Source organism: Gymnoscopelus braueri (assembly GCF_963280865.1).
Source record: "Gymnoscopelus braueri genome assembly, chromosome: 3".
Taxonomy (NCBI): domain Eukaryota; kingdom Metazoa; phylum Chordata; class Actinopteri; order Myctophiformes; family Myctophidae; genus Gymnoscopelus; species Gymnoscopelus braueri.
In genome coordinates this window covers 51,485,880-51,510,661 of record NC_137612.1, presented here as the reverse complement: position 1 = coordinate 51,510,661, position 24,782 = coordinate 51,485,880, and the positions used below count along the sequence as shown (strand labels likewise).

Sequence of the window (24,782 nt, the reverse complement as noted above, 5' to 3'; positions counted from 1 at the left end):
TTTTTAAGTTGCTTGATTAAATATTTAGATATTAGATATTCATTTTATCAGACACACCCCCTTCCTATACAAACCCATTGTAACTTCAAACTCAATTTTTAACATGTTAGATTCATCAAAAACACCCGTCCTTGGTTCTGGTGACTCATACCGCCCCCCTAATACGCGAGGGGCCGTGTTTTTTCAATTACTTTTTTCATTAATCTTTAAAAAAAATATGGAAATGAAAAAAATAAAATACAATAAAAATTTTAAATAAAATAAATGAAAATAATTCTCGGAAAAACACGGCCCCTCACGCATTAGGAGGGCAGGGTGAGTCACCAGAACCAAGGACAGGTGTTTTTGATGAATCTAACATGGTTAAAATGGAGTTTGAAGTTACAATGGGTTTGTATAGGAAGGGGGCGTGTCTGATAAAATGAATATCAAATATCTAAATACTGAATCGAGCAACTTAAATACTGAATCGAGCAACTTAAAAACTGTCTGGGGGGCTCACAAAGGCTTGAGTAGATGATAAAATCACCAAAAGTTTTTTTTAAAGTGAAATATCCCTTAAGTAAAACAAAATAGTACTTTTTCCACCACTGCATACATATATATATTTAATATATACATATATAAATAATATATTATATATATGCATATTATACATATATATTGTATATGTGCTGAATGCTGTATATATACTGTGCATTTAAACGTATGTATTTACTTATGTATTATTATTTGTGATTCCTTGACATAAACATTTTTGAGAAGCAACACCAGTACTACCAAGGAGTAGTATCAAGCCACACACATCTCATGCTGGTGGCTGGATCCTATTGGAGCTCCACACTAAACGCCAGGCATGCCACGATACCCAACCCAAGTACACGTCACCACGTGAGTGACAGGCCGCCTGGCCAATCACCGAAGACCTCACACCTGTTTCACGTACGTCACGTGGAACCGAGGAGCCAATCACACTACAAAGTCGGGGAGAGTGGGAGGAGGGATAGCGTTGCCATGTCCGCTTATTATAAGCGACTTTGGGCTTATTTTTCTGTGAAGTTGCTTGTAAATATTGGTAGAGTGTAGTTGCTTATTTTGGCTTGCTTCACAATTTTTATTTTATTTTTTAATTATTTGAACCAGTGGTTCTCAAATATGTCATGTCATGGACCCTCAAATGAATGTGCATTTGTCCATATAAACCCTATCTGAAAAAGACAAAATAATATTCCAAATATTCCACATTTTATTTCAAGATTTTTTTGAAAATAGCAGATCTACTCTGTAGTCTAGTGCCCTAGTACAGTGGTTGGTTCCCAAACCTTTTAGCTCAAGACCCTAAAGACCCAAACTAGTGAAAGACCCTAAAGACCCAAACTAGTGAAAATAGCAGATCTACAAGCTCACAACGCGTCGCTTTGCGTTGCGTTGTGAGCTTGTGGATCTGCTATTTTCACCTCAGAAACTTTTTTTAAATGTATTTATGGAAATTATTTCATTTTTTAATTGTATTCATGAAATACTTTTGAAAAACGTTGGAACTGGTTTTAATTGATGAAAAATTGTGATTTAGTTTTGTCTTCGGAAATAATATATTCATCCTTTATTATTATTCTTTTAATAATCGTTCAAATGTATTTAAATGAAGAAAACGGGAAAAATGGGCATATTCAATCGCGATTCGCGACCCCTATGCTCGCGACCCATAAAAATTGGTCCGCGACCCAAAGATGGGTCCCGACCCAGCGTTTGGGAAACAGTGCCCTAGTAGTTGCTTATCTATGGTTGCTTCCCCTTGGGCTTGTCTTCCTGCACCAGGTTGCTTATTTCCCTCTCACAACCTGGCAACACTGAGGAGGAACCCCTTTTGTTGACAGGAAGTGCACTGCAGCAGCAGACAGCAGGGAGGACAGAGACACTTCTAACCTGCTCCCCGGGTCCAAAAAAAAAAACTTCTACGGGGTTTGAATTCCTTTACCCTTTATTCATTAAGGTTTACGTGAGTAAACTATGAGTTTAAGATGCAATGGAGGTCAATAGTGCTGGGTCTGGTCGTGCTGAGGCTGAGTGTGAGCTGTGTGCTGTGGCTCTGCTTCGGGCTGATGGGACCTGGCGTCAGCTGGGGCTTCAACTTCAACCCGCTGACCTTTAACCTGCACACCTTGGACCTGAGCCTGTTCAGGGAGGAGAGAGGAGGGTCTGGGTCTGCTGCTGGGCAGGGGGTCCAAGGGCTGAAGACCACCTCATGGTCCCAGAGGATCCCAGGAGGATCAGGCCACAGCAGCAAGGATGATGATGTAAGGGGGGCTGCTGGGCTGCTTGGCTTTTTTCATTGATTGATTGATTGAATACTTTATTAACAGTTTGCCAAAGGGCCACATCAAGGATGAAGTATAGGGCTGGGCTACTGGGCAAAATTGATATTGTCTATATGTCCTGATGTGCAGTACTCAGATATTTTAAAGTAGCAATAACACAATATAAAAATATTCTTGTTGCAAGTAAAAGGCTCGTGTTCAAATTGTTACTTGAGTAAAAGTATTGGCATCAAAATATACTTAAAAGTACTACAATGTTTGAAAATAGCAGATCTACAAGCTCGCGAGTCGCGACGCATTGTGAGCTCGTAGTTCTGCTATTTTCAAATGGCTGAAATGTACAGTATATAGGGCTGAAGTGGTTAATGTTTTATATTTTGTAATAATAATAAATCTACAAAGAAACTAGTAAGTTAGTAACTAAAGTTTTCAAATAATTGTAGTGGAGTAAAAGTATAATATTTGCCTTTCAGATGTAGTGGAGTAGAAGCAAAAATACTGAAAATTGGAAATAGTTAAAACACCTCAAAATTGTACTGAAGTAAAGTACTTGAGTAAATGTACTTAGTTACTTTACACCACTGCGCATATCTATCATAGAAACGAAAGTAAAAGTCCAGACTCCATAAAATACATCTATGATAGTCTTGATCCAAGGCTAGATAGTATCGATATGTCGTGATATGAGACTATATTGTCTGGGATTTGGGATATTGTAATATCGTGACATGTATGGCATACGATTACATGTCTTGTCTTTTCCTGGTTTTAATCACTTTAAGCCTTATTTTATAAGCTACTTTCAGCAATTGACTTTGTAAAACAATTTGAAAAAAATAGTGGAAAATAGCCTATCTACAAGCTCACGTGACGCATTGTGAGCTTGTAGATAGGCTATTTTAGCTATTAAAAAAACAATTCAAAAGAAAATGTATATTATCATCACGATCCTGACCTGATATGTTAATATAGTTTGTCATAACATCGATAGTTATTTGGTTAAGAAGTACCAGCTGTTGAATGTGATCTTGTCCATATGGCACTTCCCCAGCGTGAAGAAGAGAGCTGGCTCGCCTCTTGTCAGGGTCCTGCCGGGTCTCCTCAGACGTCCTACCTGAGCCTCTTCGACGGGCACCAGGACGAATACGTGAGGAGGTACAGCTCCTTCCCGCACGCCCTCAAAGCCAAGATGAAGGCCATGGCCAAAGACATGTTCTATTTTGGATATGATAATTACATGAAATATGCCTTTCCAGAGGACGAGCTGAATCCCATCGACTGTGCGGGCCGGGGACCAGATAGACTCAACCCGTGAGTACTCGCAATGCTTTGACCACCTAATCCATTAAGACCGGGACAGCGTCTATGTCATTTTAAGATTTCTTTGGCTATTAAAAAAATACTCTTTTTCGTGCTACGAGCTTGTAGATCTGTGATTTTTTTTTTTTAATCGTGAATTTCTTTCTTTAACTCCAATCTTTGCTTTTGTGGGGGTCCCTGGAACAACATATTTAGAGATTAGGGTCTGCGGCCAAATACATATAATTTTTGGGGGTCCTAGACATGAAAAAAGTTTGAGAACCACTGATTATAGCAACATACGGTTTTTTTTATATTAAAAAAACGGTAAGATTTAGAAGACATTTGTATAATCCCCCAGAAGCAAAGATTTGAGTTACAAATGTTCACAAAAATATATATATTCAAAGATTTGCACAAATCTTCATGATTTAAGAAAAAGAAATAGCAGATCTACGAGCTCATACCGCAGCACTCGGTAGCTTGTATATCTGCTATTTTTGAACAGCCAACTAAATCAAAAAATGACAGATGCATTCCCGGTCTTAATGGGTTAAAGCCTCTAGACTGTCTTAGTGAAACGGACTTAAATGTACTCTCGTACGTACAGCTTTTTTCCTTTCACACCAAATGTCTCCGCCAAAAATAGCCGATCTACAAGCTCAAAACGCGTCGCTATGCGACACGTTTTGAGCTTGTAGATCAGCTATTTTTGGCAAATGTTCCCCCAGAATAGGCATGCTCATGCTGGGGTTAAAGTCATAGACACTAGTAAGAGCAAGGTGACAGACGCATGCATGCTGGTCACGTCATGCCATGTATACGGTACAGTACAGCATTGACCAGTTTGATAATATCAGGATTTTTATCTCCGGGACCCCAAACTAAGAACATTTGTATTCTTAGACATGATTTGGTGTCATTTCATCCAGAATTCCTTTATTTACTATGTACTTGTAGGTATAGAGATAACATGGGGGAAAACTCTGATCATTATAGACATTCTTGTACATTCTCTAGTCTAAGTAAATACAACATTTACTTGTATTAATGGTGAACTATAATTTACCGTGGGAACCCCTGGAAGCCCCTCAAGGACCCCTGGGGGTTCCTGGATCCCACGTTGAGAACCTGAACAGTTTGATCACGGGCACACAGTTAAATCGTCCGTTAATTCAACTCTTGAGTCTTGAGTGTGTACAAATGTAACCAAATGCATCCGTATCTTAGAAATGGACAAATTAACTGTGAGTGTTTTACTGTGCACAGCACTGGCTAGTTTGCCTCTTAACTGTCCACTGAGGTTTAGCATTTGCATGTCAGTAGTTGTAAACAAATGAGGCACACGGGTGTGTTCAGCCTACCCAGAAGCCAGCAGCAGGTTACTGTTGAATCGTCCCGACTCCGTATCTTATTTACATGACACACTGGCACGGCCTCCATGGCTGAAGATCTTTAGTCAGCGATGCAGTCCAGCAACATTCAGTCAGTGGTGGAAAAAAGTACTCAAATTTTAACTTAAGTAAAAGTATCAATACTGTTATGTAGAAATACTCTGTTATAAAACAGGGCTAAAGTGGTTCATGTATGTTTTATAATGTAATGTATATCTACAAAGTAACTAGTAACTAAAGTTTTCAAATAACTGTAGTGGAGTAAAAGTACAATATTTGCCTCTGAGATGTAGTGGAGTAAAAGTATTTAAAATTGGAAATACTCCAGTAAAGTAAAAATTCCTCAGAATTGTACTTAAGTACAGTACTTGAGTAAATGCACTTAGTTACTTTCCACCACTGGCAACATTCTTCACAGAAAGTACAGAACATACAGTAACAGTATTGTTACTATAACTTAAGGGGCCGTGTCACACACAGAAAGGTGCTTTAAAAAAAGCACCTTAAGCACCCAGTGACTTTCTGCCATGCAATTCTATGGTAATGACACTGGACGCTCCTCTTCACAGCACCGAGCTTCGCGTTTCAGCACTTTCGGCGAATCGGCGTCCGGTCTACCGTTTTTTGGGCGGAGCGCTCGGGGCACTTCAAGCAGAAAATTATAGTTCAACTTTTGGAGAGGAGTGCCGCTCAATGTCACGTTTGATCCTCCTGGCTGCGCCTGACAAGCCGGTCATTTACTACCTGACATTGAATCATTTACCACAACAACCATGAGATGTCCATGTTTACCGTTGTTTCAGCAGCAAGTAACTCAGATGACACAATGTTTGAGCACAGCAATGGTTGATAGGTTTGAACCAGTGTTCATTTTGACTGCAATTATTTTTGTTTTAGTCATAGTCTTTTGAATAAAATTGTATTTACCGGTAGTTTTAGTCATATTTGAGTCATCTGAAATGTTTTAGTTTAGTTTTTGTTGACTAAATAAGATTTCAGTCAACTAAATCTACAGCTGATTTAGTCGCCTAATATTTATTTTTTTGGCAGCCCTTAACACATTCCCTGCCAGAGGGTTTTTTTTATTTTACTTCCCCCAGTGCCAGTGTTTAAATTTTTTTTTTTAAGGAGCCGAGATACAGGATTTTAAAGTAATAAGTTAACCAAGGAGTGAATGGAGCTAGAAATCTTTGGATCGTGATATCTCTGGTTCTGTGTGGATAAATTGAAAAAAAAAAAAAAAAACTTTTTTTTTTTTTTTTTGAAAAACGGTTATACTCGTGGATGGATTTTTTTGGCAGTAAACGGGTGTATTTTTCATCAACGGTTATACTCGTGATTGGCAGGTAAAGTGTTAATGGCGTTTTGTAATGCCTGATTTGTAGATCTACAAGCTCCCAACGTGTAGATCGGCTATATTCGTAGCACGACACCCGATCACATAAAATGACTTGTCTTAGTGTTCTACTGGATCTCTTCTCCACTAGTCCCTCCTTAATATCTTTGTACCTCCCTAATATTTTCGTCTAGTTTTTATTTGTCAGTATATTCAGTCATAGCTTTGGTCATCATAGCTTAGTTTTTATTTAGTTTTCATCAGTTGTCATAGCTTTAGTCAACGAAATTTACACTGGTTTGACCGTTGCGGGCATCGATTAATGAACGCTCTGGACACGATATCCAGAGCGCTCCTCTGCTCATAAATCGCTTTCTGTGGACCGTAGACACAGCCCCTTAGGATGTACACTTTGTATTAATGTGTCTATTCTACCCTTTAACACTTGGGTTCAATTGAGGTTGTTTTGCCTTTCTCATTTCAGGTCAAACATCAACATAAATGACGTTTTGGGGAACTACTCCTTGACACTAATTGATACCTTAGACACCTTACTGGTAAGCTGGCTCACACTGTGCATTTATCTAGTGTACAACAGTACAACATGCTGCTATGATACCGAATCATCTGTCTATATTGTTACATTACAGGTGTAAAGAAATTATTTTAGTGCACGCTTCTTCATTTTGTAGTTTTCATGAGAAGAGAGGATAGAGTAAGAACAGAAGAGACAAGAAAAAAACAGGATAGAACGGGTCAAATGGTCATTGATGAGGTGAGTCATCAGTCAAATCAACTTGTGTAGCACCCTTCATGCAAAACATGCAGCTCTAAGTGCTAGATTAAAAGGAAGCATACAAGAAATACAAAGTGGAAATAAAACACCATATGAGTGGAAATAGTGGCTTAGGTTAACCTTTTCTTTTTGTTGGAGTGCTGCCACTATTTCCACTGGGTGTTTGTTTTTTCTAACAGGGAGTCTGTGATGTAGGTCGGCACTAACACGTTGACAGCTTTAGAAACAAATGGGACTTTAGAATTGATTCTGGATGACACAGGGAGCCAGTGTAGTCTAGTTAAAGGTAGGGTAAGTGATATTTTTGGGTTAAAACAAAAAGTATTTTGTTAAAAGGTTAAAGCACTACATTCTGATAGTAATCATTGCTATAGAGTGTTTGTTCAGTAACAGGAGTCTCCCCGTCTCTCCAGCTCTTTAATAAACAGAAAATACATTTTCCGGTAGGTGTCAAAATCTCAGCCAATCAGGAGAAATTACCAATTTTTAAGCTTCATTTTTATAGTGTTCCAGTTCCAATTTTGCCTGCTCATTTCTTAGTGTCATCACTTCCAATTTCACTTGTTTAATCTATATCCTGATTGAGTTATCTATCCTGATTGGATAAAATTGGAAATGAAACTGAAACTGAAACGAAAATGCATTTTCTGTTTTATAAAGAGCTGGAGAGACAATGAGACTCCTTTTACTGAACAAACACTCTATAGCAATGAGTACTATCAGAATATAGAGCTATTTAAAGTTGTACAATGCAGAATCACAAATAACGATTTTTAGCAACCTCTGCTGGTCACTACCGTCACTGCATACAATTTCCCTAGTCCTCGATTACCCAGAATTCCATTCGTTTTCACCGGAAGCCGGAAGCGTTTCAAAAAGCGATCTTTTAATTGTTTTATACTATCTACGGATCGTTTCTCTTAGCCAGTGGAGCATTAGTTACCATGAGCTGTGCTTTCTTTTTCTGTTCTTTTTCGATCTTCCAATCCTACATTATCTTAAAATCAGCGTGAGGTTCCTTTTTGTTAATAGCGCGGTAGTTCCTGGCCAAACAGGAAACCGTTGCGGTAGTTCCTGAGGACGTCGGCCACGACGTCATGACGTTGGCCAGGAACGTCATTTTCCCGGGAAAGTCCCCCCCGTACACGTTCAATAGAAAATATATAAATAAAAGGCTTCCGGGGGTGAAATTCACGGAGTGGGTGTTGTGAAACTTTTGCCACTCGCAAAAGATATACAATTTAACTTTAGTTTTGTTGAAAACGTTACCTAGTATTACTTTAACATTTATTTTAACCAAAGAAAATCACTTACCCTACCTTTAACACATCGACCGCCAAAGGTTAATCTCATAATGTACTCACCAGTGCCAAGGTGTTTTTGTTGTTTTTGTTGTTTTTTTCATGTCGCCATAGATCTTGTTAAAATCCTTAAGATTGAGCCGTACACGGTCTGTTTACATCCGCGACATCCCACTGTATCTCCCAGTGAAAACCACGTGTCAAACGGGGTATCCATGTTGTAGTTAGAGCGGATTACGTTAAACAGTGAAATGCGAGGAGAAAAAACTACAGGAAGAGAATTGAGTTTCAGTTTCGTCTGTAGAACGAGGGCGGACGTGATCGTCAAAACCGGATCCCAAATAATTCCCCCGGAAATTTTTAGCGCGAAAAGACCGTGGACCGTAGGGCTACGGTCACGGCGCTTAACAGTTGGATTTAACGGACTTCTACGTTCTTGGCGGTTAATGTGTTAAGAGTGAAGTGTTTTTGAATGAATGAATGACTCAAAACTGTATTCCTGAATTATTTTACTTTTTAATGCTTTTTTAAATCTCCTGTACATCTGAGATGTACACAACTTCAACCCATCACTAAGGCTATTCCATAGTATAACTCCCAAAATTGAAACACATCTAGCTTTTACATTAGTTCTTGTTTTTTTACTGGTTTTAAAAATACACAAACCTCTTAAATTATACTTTCCTTCTCTTGGTTTAAAAAGACATTGAATACAAACTGGTAGGCTTTTACCAAGGTTTTTATGAACACCATATCTACATTATGAACACCATATCTGCACATTTTAATGTGCAGGACTTTATGAATAATGAATTTGTCTATTCAAGGTAACTAGCTTTGTTGATTATTCAAATATTTTGTGTTAGTCAAGTCTAGTTTTGTCAGTAATGACTACCTAGTATTATAGCTTGTGACTATTATCACTATTTTGTGATATTCCCCTTTGGGGCACATATTAAATGATGATAAAAATAGGTAGACTTGATCTTTAGGTTAAAAAAAAGAAGAAGAAAAAAGGCAGTATACTGTAGATTGATAGTTAATTTGTGAAATAGTAGCCTATAATGTGACTTCTCTTCACAGGTTCTTGGCAATGTGACAGAATTCCACAAAGCTGTGCAGTTGGTCATAGATACTGTATCTTTTGACAAGGATTCAACCGTGCAGGTGTTTGAGGCCAACATCAGGTAGAAATGTCACTTCTATTATTCATTTACGCATTTTGAGTTAATGTACCAGCCATTCCCAACCTGTGGGCGGTGAAGATTTTAATGATAATAGAGTACAGAAGTCCTGACGTCACTCGTTCATCCCCTGGTTCGTAAAGTAATTTCTCTACGGAGAATAACATTGGGTCATTTTAGAATCGTCTCATATAAGAATTATGGTCCAGAAATAAGCAAACGGCGATATTGTCAGGGAGGAGGTTCTGTATCGTTTATGATCGTCAGTCACTTATATTTGATACAGTCTGTTTCTGGTGAAAATTTAACTAATTAGGCGGAAGTAACATTATCGTTTTCTCACCGTCAGTTGATGCTTCGTATCCATAAGAGTCAAACCGCCGGGATCATTTGTTTATTTTTGGAACACAGTTCTTATTTGACGCGATATTAAAGGAATTCAGAACAGGGGTGGAAAACCGCAAACTAGGTAGGATGTGTAAATTACGTCAGACTTCGGTGCTCTATTTAACATTAATATTAAAACACTTATGCTAAAAAATACTTTAATACTCATTGTTCAACACAATGAATAATGAATAAAATAAACATGTTCTGAAAATGCATGCGACCCACCCTTCTGACCACTTAACATGGCAGCCGAATGTCTTGACACTTTTATTTCATGTTAGTAAATGACAAAGTTAGTAAACGACTCTGACACAGTGACAGAGTAATAACTACCCCTTTGACCTGTAATTATTAGTACTATTAAATAAATATAGTACATTGTACTTTTATTAATGTATACAATTAATACTTCATAGTGGAAGTGTTTCCATGTTAAATCCACCCCCCAGGAATAAAGCTTGTACTAGATCTTGTTAGCATAAACCACTTGAATCCATGAAACCGTCTTCCACAGAAAACACAACAACGCATATCTATTGCTATGACAACAATACTCTGCTCAGTTCATCCCATAATATCCAACTTGCCCACAGCTAGATGCCACAGGTGCTTACAGGATGAGGTAAACTGTAGCACCGGCTGTGCTATGACATGCTATGTTGGCAAAGAGGTTCTCTGTCATTGTAATTACCACAGACACGGCAGGACAATGATTAGTTTTATGATATGACTGACTTCAGTAGGTTCAAGTACATTGTTCTTCGACCCTGCTGCACATCAACGCTCAGTCAACGACTGTCCTCTTCCCTGTCACAGACAGCTGCCATGTGCTCATAAAGTACCCAAAATATGCTTCCATCCTGAAGAATGATACTCTTACAATATACCGTTTAGGCATTTAGCAGTCGCTCCTATCCAGAGCGAATTACAAGTACGGAATCTGAATATGCAGTGTAAGCATTAGTTCTAGTCAATAAACAATAATGATCTTGTTGGCTGAAAATAGCAGATCTACTAGATCGCATGGTGAGCTTGTACATCAGATGTAGCCGTAGCCTATAAATATTATCCATGATGGTGATTGACATTTACTAAGCTTAGATTCCAATGTTCGTATCTTTGTCTTTTTTTAGGATCTTAGGAAGCCTGATCTCCTCTCACATTCTGCTGACTGACCCTAAACATCCCTTTGGTAAGGTGGGCCTTGAGGGCTACGACAATGAGCTTCTCCACTTGGCCCATGACCTGGCCGTCCGTCTGCTGCCAGCCTTCGAGAACACCAGCACGGGCATTCCCTACCCCAGGGTGAGCTGGACTGTTCTTGTTTTGGTTTATACAGATGCCAAACATATTTTTATGCTAAGATGTGAGAAAGTCCACATTATTTAAGTGTTGAACTGGATTGTAGCACCCAATTATTATTATTTGCAAGAGAATGCGAGCACAATTTGTTTCCTTTAACTTAATTTACCGGGTGCAGGGTCTAGAAAAGTTCATTGCACAATCAAAGAGAAAATCAGCACTCATGGAAATGTCCTTTCACTTTTATTTAGTTGGCACATGCAGCAAAAAGGAAACTTACAGTACATGTTTCTGCCTTAACCACTTGAAACCTACGCCTCTACCCTGGGCATGTCATAATAGACGAACATTTGCCGGAAATAGCTGATCTGCAAGCTCCCAATGCATCACATTGTGAGCTTGCAGATCAGCTATTTCCGGCCAATGTTCGTCTATTATTAATGCATCACATTGTGAGCTTGTAGATTGGCTATTTTAGGTGAAGAAACTTGGGGTACTACAGGGTAAAAAGTAGATGCCCAAGTAAGTATAGACACCGATCAATAAAGTATATAGGGTTTAAGTGGTTTAGGACATTTCCCCGAGTGCTGGTTTTCTCTTTGATAGCAATTATTGTAGCAATTATTAGTCATGTCACAAGTGAACTCGGAGGACAAACAAGACAGAGATATTTCTCAGTAGACTTCCTTGTTCCTTGAATTGTATATTTGAAACTTGTAAAGTGAGAATATGTAAAATATATATGCGTTTCAGTTTTGGGACTCAAACTATGGAATGGTCTTAGTGATAGATAAACGAGCTCTTTGTTGAATTTTAAAAAGCCATAAAATATGAAATAATTAAAGTAAATCGTTTTTTGTCATTCTGTATTTTGTTTTGTTTATACTGCTGATATTTTGGATTAGCTTTTTTTTTATGGATTATATTGGATAGGCAATAATAAGCCCAGGGCTTCAGCCTTTTTGCTCATTATGTAAATCTTTTGTGTGAAATGGACTGCGGAATGAATCTATGAGGTGTTGACATTCACACAATTTGTCAATTGTTTTCCTTCATAATGTACGACCAAAATAAACCATTCATTCATTCAATTGCAGGTGAACCTTAAGACTGGAGTCCCACCTGATAGCATCAATGAGACTTGTACAGCGGGAGCTGGTTCCCTATTGGTGGAGTTTGGGATTTTGAGCCGTTTGATTGGAGACTCCACATTCGAGTGGGTGGCGAGGCGGGCTGTGAGAGCCCTGTGGAACCTGAGGAGCAACGAAACCGGTCTGCTGGGTGAGCATGCCTTCTCACTTCTGTCACGAATACATTATGTTCCATTATACAAACAACACTCAAATCTTATCTGTCCACATCGGTTTCTCTCTTCTAACCTCCCAACCCCTTTCTATTCCTGTCACTTCACCTCTGTCTCTCTGTGTGTCTCTCTCTCTGGTCTGCCTGTCATAAAACTTCCAGGCAACGTGGTGAACATCCAGACAGGCCAGTGGGTGGGCAAGCAGAGTGGTCTAGGGGCCGGTATGGACTCCTTTTATGAGTATCTGCTGAAGTCTTACATCCTGTTCGGTGAGAAGGAGGACTACCGGATGTTCAAAGCTTCTTATGAGAGCATCCAGAATCACATGAGAAGAGGGTCAGTCCTCCATACTGTACAATAGGGCTATATGGGTCAGGTCTACATGGGTGTTTTTGTTTGGGACGGGGAAGTGAATGAGTAACACTTACTCATCCCTCCCTCTACAACCACTGTTGAAATGCCCTTGAGCAAAGCACTTAAAGCTATAATCCAGGACATATTTCATTAATAAAATGTTGTCGAGGAGAGTATGTTAATACAATATAACTAGCACACGTGTAGTGGTTGGAGGTGGTCTCCCTACCAGGCCAGGAATTACATGGAAGCCATGGCTGTCGTGGACCCTCAGTTTGGCCTTTTTGCACCTAAAAAAATGATATGCCTTGAGGTTAAAATCCTTTATTTGATGTCCTTCCTGCCCTGGCATTTGTGCCCTCAACAAAATTAGAACACCAAAGGCCAAGTGGCCCCTAACATGACGAAATTCCAGCCCTGCTCCCTATTCTTCCATTGAGAAATGTAGACCCTGGTGTCATAGGACACCTACTGGTTGACAATGTCAATAAAGTTATTTGAAGCAGACGACACGCAATTACAGTGCACCTCTCCATCGGGAGAGACATAAAATGAACGGATTATAGCTTTAACCTCCCACTGCTCAGTGGCCAGCAGTGTGAGACTGGGTAACGTTTTCACTTGATATAAAAACATAATGGTGGTATGGTGCAGGCCGTGCCACCATGGTCAAAACTTTAATAGACAAAATGACAAACTCAAACAAACACATAGTAGATAATGTGGCAACACTGAGTTGTGAGGCGGTGCGTTTTCTCCTGCAAAATGGTTGCGTTTTTGTTAATACTTTACTCATCTTTGTGCGACATCAACTCTCAACAGAAACGTGTTTGTGTTTCATTGAGCATGTGATGCACCGCCCTTGGGAGGTGCTTTTATATGCCTTTTCAATGGGTAACTCTGCCCTCAGCATTAATGACAAAGCGGCGCACCGGGGCATTTAAAACAAGTCCACCCACTGTGATTGTACTGCAACTCCCAGGTGTAAACTTCATGGGTGTGAGGGCGTTGGCTGAAAGAGTATCCGTGTTCAGCAAATATTGTCGCTGTTGCGTAGAAACCTTGTATGCAGTATTTTTCAATGTATCATAATAACAGGATTTTAACAAATAAAAGAAATACCACAATACAAAATATAAATGAATTTAGAAAACAAACGTGAAACAAGAAACAAACCAAAGCATACATAACAAACCAACATAATACATAACACAACCAAAAGACATACAAAAAAAACAATAGGCTGATGACGGCACACACCCAGAGGGCAAAACGGACAGCATCGCGTTCTAGCACAGTACAAAGGCATACAACAGGTATGAACCCAGGGGGCAGCACTACACTATGCTCGCTCACTGTATCTTATCGAGCAGCCCAAGAATAGGTGCCCAGATCTTCTGGAATAGGGGCTCCCTGTCAGTCAAGGTGAACCTTATCCGCTCTAGATGCAACACACCTCCCAGCTCCCTTAGCCACATGTTGATTGTTGGGGGATTCTCTGATTTCCAGGCCTGAATAATTAACTTCCTGGCTATCAGGGTAGATAGCAAGATGGCCTGGATTTCATATTTGTTTTGGACCCATCCCGGTTCCACTATTCCAAAGAGAGCGGTCAAAGGGGCAGGGGGGAAGTCTCTTTCATAAGCTTTAGAGAGAAAATCAAACAGTTGACCCCAGAATTGTTGTAACCTATGACATAAAACAAATTGGTGGGATAAAGTTCCTTGTTCTATAGAGCACTTCCCACACAAGGGAGAAGAGTTGGGAAATATTTTATGTAATTTAGTTGGGGAAATATTATTTCTGACTCCGTCATACACTTATTATTAAAGTTAGGGTAAGCACTATATTCCGATAGTAATCATTGCTATCCACCTGTTTCCGCGGGAATTTACTGGAGCAAAAATCCTGTGTGGGAAACATCCTGCGGGGGGACCGGAAGTAGGAAATAGCGGCTCAGTGTGTTTACATTTGCCAGCAGAACGTAGCTCGTTCGCAGCTGGCGAACGGGCCTTTTGCATGTAGTTGAAGCGCAAGGGGGCGGGGGGGCGGTGCATGGGGAGAGAGTCAGCGCACTGAAGTCAAGGCACACTACAGACTACTGTGTTGTTGACAGACAACGGATGCACGCTTATTATGAGAAACAACACAAATAAAACATGGCAAAACAGTTGCGTGCATTAGTGCAAGATGAGGGTAAAGGAAACATTCAGTCTAAATGTCCAGTAATTCGCACGCGAAAAGGAAACATTAATGTCCAGTTTGCTAATCCACAACTACTGTGCCAGATAATCACCAAGAGAGTTAAAAAAGAAAAAACGTTTCAGTCATTCAGTCCGACTTCACTGTAGCCTATAGTAGCCTTTTCATAAATTATATTTGTATTAGGCTGTCCTAAGAGTTTATAATATTTAGAGAAATGTAAGGTTTCAAATACAAAAGTATTGGTAGTAGTTGCTGGACATTTAGACTGAATGTTTCATTTATCCTCATCTTGCGCTAATGCACGCAACTGTTTTGCCAGGTTTTATTTGTGTTGTTTCTCATAAGCGTGCATCCGTTGTCCGTCAACAACACAGTAGTCTGTGCCTTGACTTCAGTGCGCTGACTCTCTCCCCCCCCGCCCCCCGCCCCCTTGCGCTTCAACTACATGCAAAAGGCCCGTTCGCAGTACAGCTACGTTCTGCTGGCAAATGTAAACACACTGAGCCGCTATTTCCTACTTCCGGTCCCCCCGCAGGATGTTTCCCACACAGGATTTTTGCTCCAGTAAATTCCCGCGGAAACAGGTGGATAGAGTGTTTGTTCAGTAACGGTCTTTCCAGGTGGGTGGTCAAATTTCAGCCAATCAGGAGAGAGTACCCATTTATCAGCTTTCATTTTATAGTGTTCCAATTCTATCTGCTTGTTTTGTTTGTGTCCGTTTGTCCTGACCTGTATCCTGTGTGAGTTCTCTCTCCTGATTGGATAAAATTGGTATCCCGACCTGAAAATGCATTTTCTGTTTTCTAAAAAGCTAGAGAGACAGGGAGACACCACTCTTATTGAACGAACACTCTATAGCAATGATTACTATCCGAATATAGAGCTACGGCGTACAGCCCTTTAAGCTTAATTTGCACTCCATCACACGACAGTGTCACTTGCTGAGCTTGTAAATCAGTCAGCATGTGACACCGTTGTACCACAGAGTATGAATTAGGCATAATAACAACATTGGAGTAGAATTGCATGTTTTGTAAAGCCTCTCTCTGTGTTTTGGGGGTTTCCAGAAGGGAGTCATGTAACGAGGGAGAGGGTGACCCGCCTCTCTACGTCAACGTCAACATGTTCAACGGTCAGATCATGAACACATGGATTGACTCTCTCCAGGCCTTCTTCCCCGGGCTGCAGGTAAGATTGTGGAGCATTCACATTGATACAAATTCTCAGTCGCCCACGACTGGGGTCCATTCATAGAAGCCAGCGATGCATCGTAAAACAGCCTACTGTTAAAGCCTCAATCTGTGATTTCGTCACCTGTTTGGCAGTATGTAAGAACAGCAGCCAGGAACTAAAACATCATCATTTTTAGACATTGTGTTAATTGTTTAGGAAACAGCGCTAGTATTGGGGGCTCCTTTCACTCAATCGCACATTTAATTAGAACTTGGCCCATACACACACTTTCAGTCGTGAGATTTTATTTTGCTTTAATCCATGCATTCAGCTATGATAACTCAGACATTTCTGTGTGCGTTGTTGACCTAATGGTACTGTGTTCTAGGTGCTGAATGGTGATGTAGAGAATGCCATCTGCCTACATGCCTTCTATTATGCCATCTGGAAGCGCTTCGGGGCTCTGCCAGAGAGGTACAACTGGCAGCTGCAAACTCCTGATGTGCTTTTCTACCCACTTCGACCTGAGCTGGTGGAGTCCACCTACCTGCTGTATCAGGTATCCATCCAGACCCGCTCTTGGCGGGCGTTCACACCCAGGTGCATCGCTATAGGCGTCAACACTTTAAAAAAAATGCTTCGGCGAAACAGCATGGTGCACATGTGAAACGGTCCTGCATGCGTAACCGGGTGATCAAATAATGAATCATGGAGGAAAAATGGATTCAGGCAAGCGGTCTTGGGTCTAGTATCAAACTTTGATCTGCATTTGCCGTTGTCCCACCCTTCCTACCACATCTACCAGCATCAAAACAGGAAGGAGTGGTGCGACTCTGTGGCTTGCGCTGGAAATTTAAGAATATTTTAATTTATCTAAAAAACGCTAGAAAAACACAGCATGCTAATTAAATATTAGACCCTCCCAGACAAAAATGCAAGTCATACCTTTTTGAAAAGGATTTTCCGCACAAAACTAAAAACTATTCTGGTAATTGTAACATTTTGTAGGAATATTAACCACTGTAACACCGGTGTCACAAGGATTTTCTTTTTATACGGCTTAAGTGGTTAACGATTATTGAATTATTGTCTTCATGTAGCCTGCTTATAATTCTTTTCTCATCAGGAAAGTCTTATAATGTTAGTGATTCTGTGTGAGTGAGTTGTTGCTTCTTTCCTCCCAGGCCACCAAGAATCCTTTCTATCTCCATGTTGGAATGGACATTCTTCATAGCCTGGAGAAAAATGCCAAAGTCAGGTATGGCTATGAAATAAGATCAAAAAGAATATTTTTTTCAGTGCATCAACTTTTTGTGGCATCTGTGGTGAAGTCTTGAAACTAAGCGGTGTCATTTTTCAGATGTGGATATGCAACTCTCCACCATGTGGTGGACAAGTCCAAAGAGGATCGCATGGAGAGCTTCTTTCTCAGCGAGACCTGCAAATACCTTTACCTGGTACGTCTGCTTTGTCAAGAGTAAAACATTATCAAATCAAAAGAACAATTTTTATTTCACACAATGAAAAAGTATATACTGTTAAAGCTACACTCCAGGGCTTATTTGAATGAGTAAAATGTTATTTTAACCATTCTCTGCTGTAGAGTATATTAATACAATATAGCAGCACATCTGCAGTGGTTGCAGGTGGTTCCCCTAGCACATGCATTTTAGATAATAAAGCCTTATCAAATGATCATAAAGTAACAAATGACCACTTATAATAACTTATCGTATTATAATAATGCATTACAATAATTATGCACACATTATAACAGTGATAATAAAGCATTATCAATTGATTTATAATGGATTATAACTATGAGAATTAATTTGGGATGCATAGCAAGTGTTACCAATTTGGCAGCAATTATAAAGTATTATAACACTTGATTCTTATAAGTAATTATAAAATGCCTTATAATGTGTTATGGTTATTATGAAACATGAGTATTTATGAGCTCTTATAAATCTGATTATACAGGGTTATGAGCAGATAATAATGCCTTATAAGTATGTTCATGATGCGTTATACACATAGGATGCATAGCAAGTGCTACCGTAACTTGTTTCAGCTTTGTAGGACAGAGATGTCTTGGTGGTAACTTAACTTGGTATACCGTACAATGTACATATTGCACAGTGTGCTGATGTAAATGACTATATACCCATTTCTTGCTGTGCTTTTGCTGTGCAATTATGATGATGTCTGTGTGCACGAAGGACAGAACATTCCATTCTGTTAAGGCCGCCATGCAGCAGGGTTAAGATGAACTAACCAACCACATGCCACTTAGCAGGATTACTAATGCTGCCTGTGACGCTGATGAAACCACACTGTAGCGCTGGGCAATTCACCGAAAATATATCAAAATCGACATTTGGAAGAAATAACTGACTTAATCTACAGTAGCTTATGTAGGTTAATAGAATAATCGAAAAGCAAGTTTCTCATATATATTATTATTAATATTATATTATTATTATTATTATTATATTATGTATCAACAAATCAACAAGAAAAAGTTCTTATCAATTTGTCTAATTAACCTCTTGTTTTTAAACTTTGTTGTACAATGGCAACGTGCAAAAATAATCAATTTTCAAGCTCACAACACGTTGCATCAAAATGAGCTTTGAGCTTGTAGATGTGCTATTTTCACTCTTTCTCTTTTTAATAATAGTTCATTAATCAATCAGAATCGAGGCAAGAGTTTGAAATAATAGTGATATTGGACTTGAAGTGAAATTTCCCAGCCCCTTGCCACACTGTAACACCAACACCTGTCTGTCCGTCCGTCCCTGTCCCTCTTGTCAGCTTTTCGACGACGACAACCCACTGCACAAGTCCGAGAACAAATACATCTTCACCACCGAGGGACACGTGGTGCCTATAGACAAGCGTTTCAGGGAGAAGCAGTGGAACGACCTGTCCCCCCGCGAGGAGGGTGTGCCGCTGGACAACCAGCCCGAGGACACGGCTCCAAGCAACACCAGCAATGTAAGACCATTATCCTTCTAGTCTGGCCTAATAGCCCATAATCGCAGCCCTCTCATTTTCAATAGGCTCTATGCACAGCAGCCATGTTGGAAAGAAATTGGGCCGCTTCTTACTTCCTTCACGTGTTACCAATCATGCTAATTAACCCTTTAAGACCTGGAGCGCATCTGTGTCATTTTTAGATTTCTTTTGGCTATTCAAAAATAGCAGATCTACAAGCTCATAGCGCGGCACCGAGTGCCGCGCTATGAGCTTGTAGATCTGCTATTTTTGAAAAATCGTGAAAATGTGTGTAAATCTTTGAATATGTATATATATTTTTAAAGCTAACTCAAATCTTAGCTTCTGGGGGATTCTACAAATATCTTCTAAATCCTACAGTTTTTGGGAAAAAAAAAAACCAAAATGTATTTGGCCGCGGACCCCCCCATCTCAAAATATTTAGTTCCAGGGACCCCCTCAAAGATTTGAGTTACAAATGTTTGCTTTAAAATATATATATATATATATATATTCAAAGATTTGCACAAATTTTCGTGATTTTTCAAAAATAGCAGATCTACAAGCTCATAGTGCGGCACTCGGTGCCGCGCTATGAGCTTGTAGATCTGCTATTTTTTAAAAGCTAAAGAAATCAAAAATTGACACAGATGCATTCCAGGTCTTAATGGGTTAAGGTTGTGTTCCAAACAGGGTGCTGATATTGTTCATGTTGGCTCACTGTAAACACTGCTACACCAGTGGGTCTCAAAAGGTCCAGGGACCCTCATGGTTCCTTGAGGGCATTCCAATGTAACTCTGAGAGTCACAAATGGAACCAAATGGACCCGTAAGTCTAAGGCAGTGTATATCAACCCTGGCAAACGTCCCAATTTTGGGCCGGGGCTACTGCTGAGGTGTGCCGCGCCGTTTGAAGGAGGTTTGAAAAAAAACAATAATAATAATCAGCATGCAAACAGCCCCGAGGTGAAAAGGGTGACAACATGCTGTTTTTTTTCGGGTCAGGTGTCACACTATTGCCCTATTTGGATTCAAAACGGCTAGTGGAAGCTGAAAAGCTACAAGTTTGCATGTCTGAATAATGCAAAAACAGAAATATTTGTTTGCATTTGCTTTTTTTCTCCCCCATATATTTTCATGATAAAAAAGTGCGTATCGTATCGAAATCGTATCGAAGTTGTGTGCCCAATATCGTATCGTATCGTTTCGTGAAATGTGAAAATCGGCACACCCCTAGTGTGTGTATATAGATATACCGTATATATATATATAATTATATATACCGTATATCTAGGTGTGCCCTGGGATTTTTTGGCTATGCCAGGTGTGCCTTGGCACAAAAAAGGTTGATAGACACTGGTCTAAGGCACTTGCCCTAGCCTTGACGACCTTGCAGCATGTTGTGTAGACAGATGCCAGGTCATTGTTGGCCTGGCCTCCTATAGTGTCAATGTAGGCTGATGGGTTCTTGGTTTACGGATGTATTCGTTATTATTAGATTATTGGTTATGTATTCCTTTATTATTAGATTACTATTTTTATGCATTTGATGTATTATGTGTATTATGATGTATTATCTTCTGTTCTTGCTTACTGTAAATCGCTCTGGATTAAGAGCGTCTGCTAAATGCCTAAACTGTAAACTGTAAGGAAGCAGCCCAATTTCTTTCCAATATGGCTGCTCTGCATAGAGCCTATTGTACAGTACATCACTTTCTAGCAAGCATGTTCACTACTGGTTGTTTAGATCCACCCAGACCTCTAATGGCAGTTGTAAAGTGGTTAACTTTGGTAGTGCTGTTGGACTTCAGTCTATTTATGCTATATGTATTCATTTATTTGAGTTGCACTTAACTGTATTTGAAAAAAAAAAAAAATCTTTCCCCCAAAATCTATTATTTTATTAAAATCAATGATCCTATATTAAAATTGGCTCAGAGGACCGGCCGGCAGGCGGACCACGGGCCACGTCACTCTGACTCAGACATGACCATAAACAAACCCCATACGCCCATATATAGGCAGGACCACGGCCAGTCGACCCCTTTTACCGAACAAACACTATATAGCAATGATTACTATATAGTGCTTTAACCATTTCACAAAATAATGTTTTGTTTTAATAAAAAATTATCACTTACCCTACCTTTTAACTGTTGCACCCCCACTCGATGACTTGAATACACAGGACCCCAATGGAAACAATAGTGCAGTCTTGGGTTTAATCCTTTTAGCATCCTTTTGTATTGAACTGCACTTCCTGTGCTTTTTTTTGGCAAACTGTTAATAAAGTATTCAATCAATCAACCAAACTCTTTTCCTCTGTCTCTCCCATCCTCCTGAAAGTGTGACAGAATCCCAGAGGAGCGACGGTACTCTCTGCCCCTGAAGAGCATCTACATGAGGCAGATTGACCACATGGTGGGGCTGTTCTGAGGAAGCACTGCCCGAACCGCTCTGGGATCACGTTCCCTGGGATACAGACTTGATGAGGTCAGAAGGGATCAGATCTACCTGCTGCTTTCCTAAAGCGTTTCACCGCACAGGACCCACAAACTAGGATGTTTCCAACACTCTAAAAGACACGCTGAGATCAGCAGTTTGATTATTCACTGTATTCATTGAAAGTATAATGTTTTCACCGTTTTTACGGTGGTGGGGAAGGGAACAAGGTGAAGAAATAAGTTGCGCTGGAAGAGGCTGTAGAATCAAACTCTGCGACAGTTTAAGGTGGCTGCTCGATTGCAATTATGGATGTGGTTTTTAGAATGACTGGGATTGTTTTATTTTTGTTCAGGAACAAATTAAGCCAAAAAAGAAAGTGTGATTCAAACTTCAGGCGTGTGTGTGTGTCTGTGTGTGCGTGTGTGTGTGAATGTGTATTGAACACACAGCTGAGCTGTGAACAAATATATTGTGTTAAGAGGAACAGTGCCATCCAGACACTCATTTTGTTATAAGGTATAGACAATATAAATGAGCATATTCACACGGCAGTCATTTTGTTATGTTATGTTCTACTTGGGGGCATAACTTAAGTACGAAAATGGTCGCCATGTGAACATGGGTACACTCAGCATTCACATCTCACTGAACATGATGATTAGTGCCTCAGCCTGCAGTTTACTCTTGATTTGCCCGGTGCATTTGCATAAGGGCTAGCTAATCCACAAGCTCACAACACGTAGCACTGCGACATGTGAGCTTGTAGATCGGCAATTTTTGGAACATGTTCATAGTGCCTTTTTGAACTCCATTGCTCTTTTCCCCAAGTTGTCTTGTTTGCCAGAGCTACTATGTGTCAATGTGTCATGCTTTCCGTGTATAATTCCCCCTCATGAAGAGGACTGACCACAATGCGATAGTCAAACTGTTTGCTTAGGCTGCAAAACTTTAGGTAAACCTAGCATAGATGTTTTCTGTCAGGGGAGTAAAGCGCGGCCCATACTCCCTCTGACGCCCGAACTTTTCTTCGGAAAGGGATGTGATATAGAAATTATACAAATTGACGTCTTCCGAGCTTTGGAAAGGCGGTCCCAGAAAACGTCCTCGGAACCCATGCACCTCCAGATGTCCTGACTTGCCGAACTATAGTTCGGGAAGCCTTTCCTAACCGGGAGATTGTCTGACGTCGGAAGGAGTATGTATTGGCCTTTACAGAAGAAATGTTTCATGCATGTTTGCTGTTTTTAACCCGTTCAGTTGCATCCTGGTCTCTGTTGTAACAGAGAAAAACCCAATGTATGTGTCTCTCAGGCTATATGTTACTTGATGTCTAATGGCAAATTCAGACTTTGTCTACGACTGTGTCTCTCGCTGGAATGTTTGAAAAAATCTCCTTTTTGGCAAGACGTGGCCAAGTACTGTATAAATTGGGCATTACAATGGGCCAACAGATGCTCCATTAGAATTAGACAGTTAAAGAGCTTTTAGGGATTACATTGGCTATTTTCAAGTGCCTTAAACTTTTTGTTTTGTACTTCTGGATGTTGTTTAGTGCATATTAGCCATTGGATGCTGTGGCTATGCCCCCCCACCACCGAGGTCACTTTTTATATGACACTATGCTAATCATTTCATGTAATATGTACAGTATTTACTCTAATGATGGCATAATGCTCACTTTTTAAAGGCACAACAGTTTGAACAAGCCATAAGTGTATTTTTATAAGGTTCAGTAGGCTGTTCCTGTCTTTAACAACCATTTCACTAGTAGACATGTGTAGTCAAACTTTTTTGAACTCTTTGTCACTGAACATAAACATAGCTTTTGTAAAATAATTTAAGTGTACTTGTGCATGGGTGTAGCTGTCCAAAAGGAAGCCTTCATGTGTTTTTATTTTTGACTTAATTTCACAACATATCTAGTAATGCTTATTTGGTAAAAACTCAGGGTTTAAAGGATTTTTTTGAGTGAAAACTTTCAGAAAAGGACTGTCTTGAAAGGGTGTCTCCTACATTGTCTTGGGACAGCCTTGGGTATGTATGTGGTAGATCCTAGAACTTCATTGCAGAGGTTAACACTGAATTTTAAATACGCTTTCTATTTACTCACTTTCCCTGGCATAGTTAAGAACTCACTGTTATTTCCTTAGAGACAGAAAACGGAGTCCGAGGACTTCATCATCAAACTTAAACTGTGATGTTAAATCGATGCACAGCTCTATTGACAGTGATTTTGATCAAATGGAGAGATATTTGGGATATGGGTGTATGTTATGTCTTATAAAATAAAGCTTATCAAAATGTAATTTTAAACTGAAGCATACAGTATGTCCCCAAAATGTTGGGATGCACTGCACAGCATCAGACTGTAGACATTGTTGACATAATTTGTCGATTAGAATGGTCTACTTGAGGGTAACATTAATTGTGAATACCTAAAATTGGTGACATTCCTCTTGAATAATTCCCTCTCTGGTTGACCTGAGGTTGGAATAAATCATAGTTGGACTCCGTCATGATGTAAAAAAATGTCCTCAAATCAGTCTGTGAAATTATTAATAATAAATACCAAAATAAGTAGACACGACGATGTGTTGCTGTTTATTTGTGAAAAATGGAAAAGTACATTTTCTACAGAAGCTTTAATACATTATTATGGTCTTTATTCTGTACAATATATTTGGCTCAGAGGCCTATACAGTATTTCAGCTTTTTCCAATGTTTCATAAATTAATGCACATGGCATCTTCACTACACTTGATGGTATAGCTCAACAATTAATTAATGATACAACAGAAATTGGTTTGATGTGATTTCCAACTATTGTGCAAAGTTACGTTTTCTGACATTAGAGTTGCCCATTGTATTTCAGCGTATTACCTCCCTACAATGTATAGCTCCAATTGTCCTATGCAGTACTGAACTTTTTGCTGTGTCTTTCCTACCCATTTCTACTGAAAAGACAGTTTTTATAATGTAACA

General features: G+C 39.6%; 1 protein-coding gene across 1 annotated transcript; it reads left to right on the top strand.

Annotated features, from left to right (window-relative positions):
* Nucleotides 1-1,860: 1,860 nt before the first annotated feature.
* edem1 (ER degradation enhancer, mannosidase alpha-like 1) lies at nt 1,861-24,387 on the top strand. Its single transcript, XM_080424369.1, has 13 exons — nt 1,861-2,297; nt 3,370-3,629; nt 6,832-6,904; nt 9,528-9,631; nt 11,152-11,323; nt 12,418-12,601; nt 12,785-12,959; nt 16,250-16,370; nt 16,744-16,914; nt 17,540-17,613; nt 17,716-17,812; nt 19,173-19,355; nt 21,702-24,387. The coding sequence occupies exons 1-13, from the start codon at nt 2,022-2,024 to the stop codon at nt 21,789-21,791; spliced, it is 1,980 nt and encodes a 659-aa protein (XP_080280495.1). The 5' UTR covers nt 1,861-2,021; the 3' UTR covers nt 21,792-24,387.
* The last annotated feature ends 395 nt before the right edge of the window (nt 24,388-24,782 follow it).

Excerpts from the sequence above, each read along its gene's own strand:
- edem1 (XM_080424369.1), top strand. The coding sequence starts at position 2,022 with ATGCAATGGAGGTCAATAGTGCTGGGTCTGGTCGTGCTGAGGCTGAGT. Across the intron at positions 6,905-9,527 it reads ATACCTTAGACACCTTACTG|GTTCTTGGCAATGTGACAGA; the intron begins GTAAGCTGGCTC and ends TTCTCTTCACAG. Across the intron at positions 16,371-16,743 it reads CCTTCTTCCCCGGGCTGCAG|GTGCTGAATGGTGATGTAGA; the intron begins GTAAGATTGTGG and ends ACTGTGTTCTAG.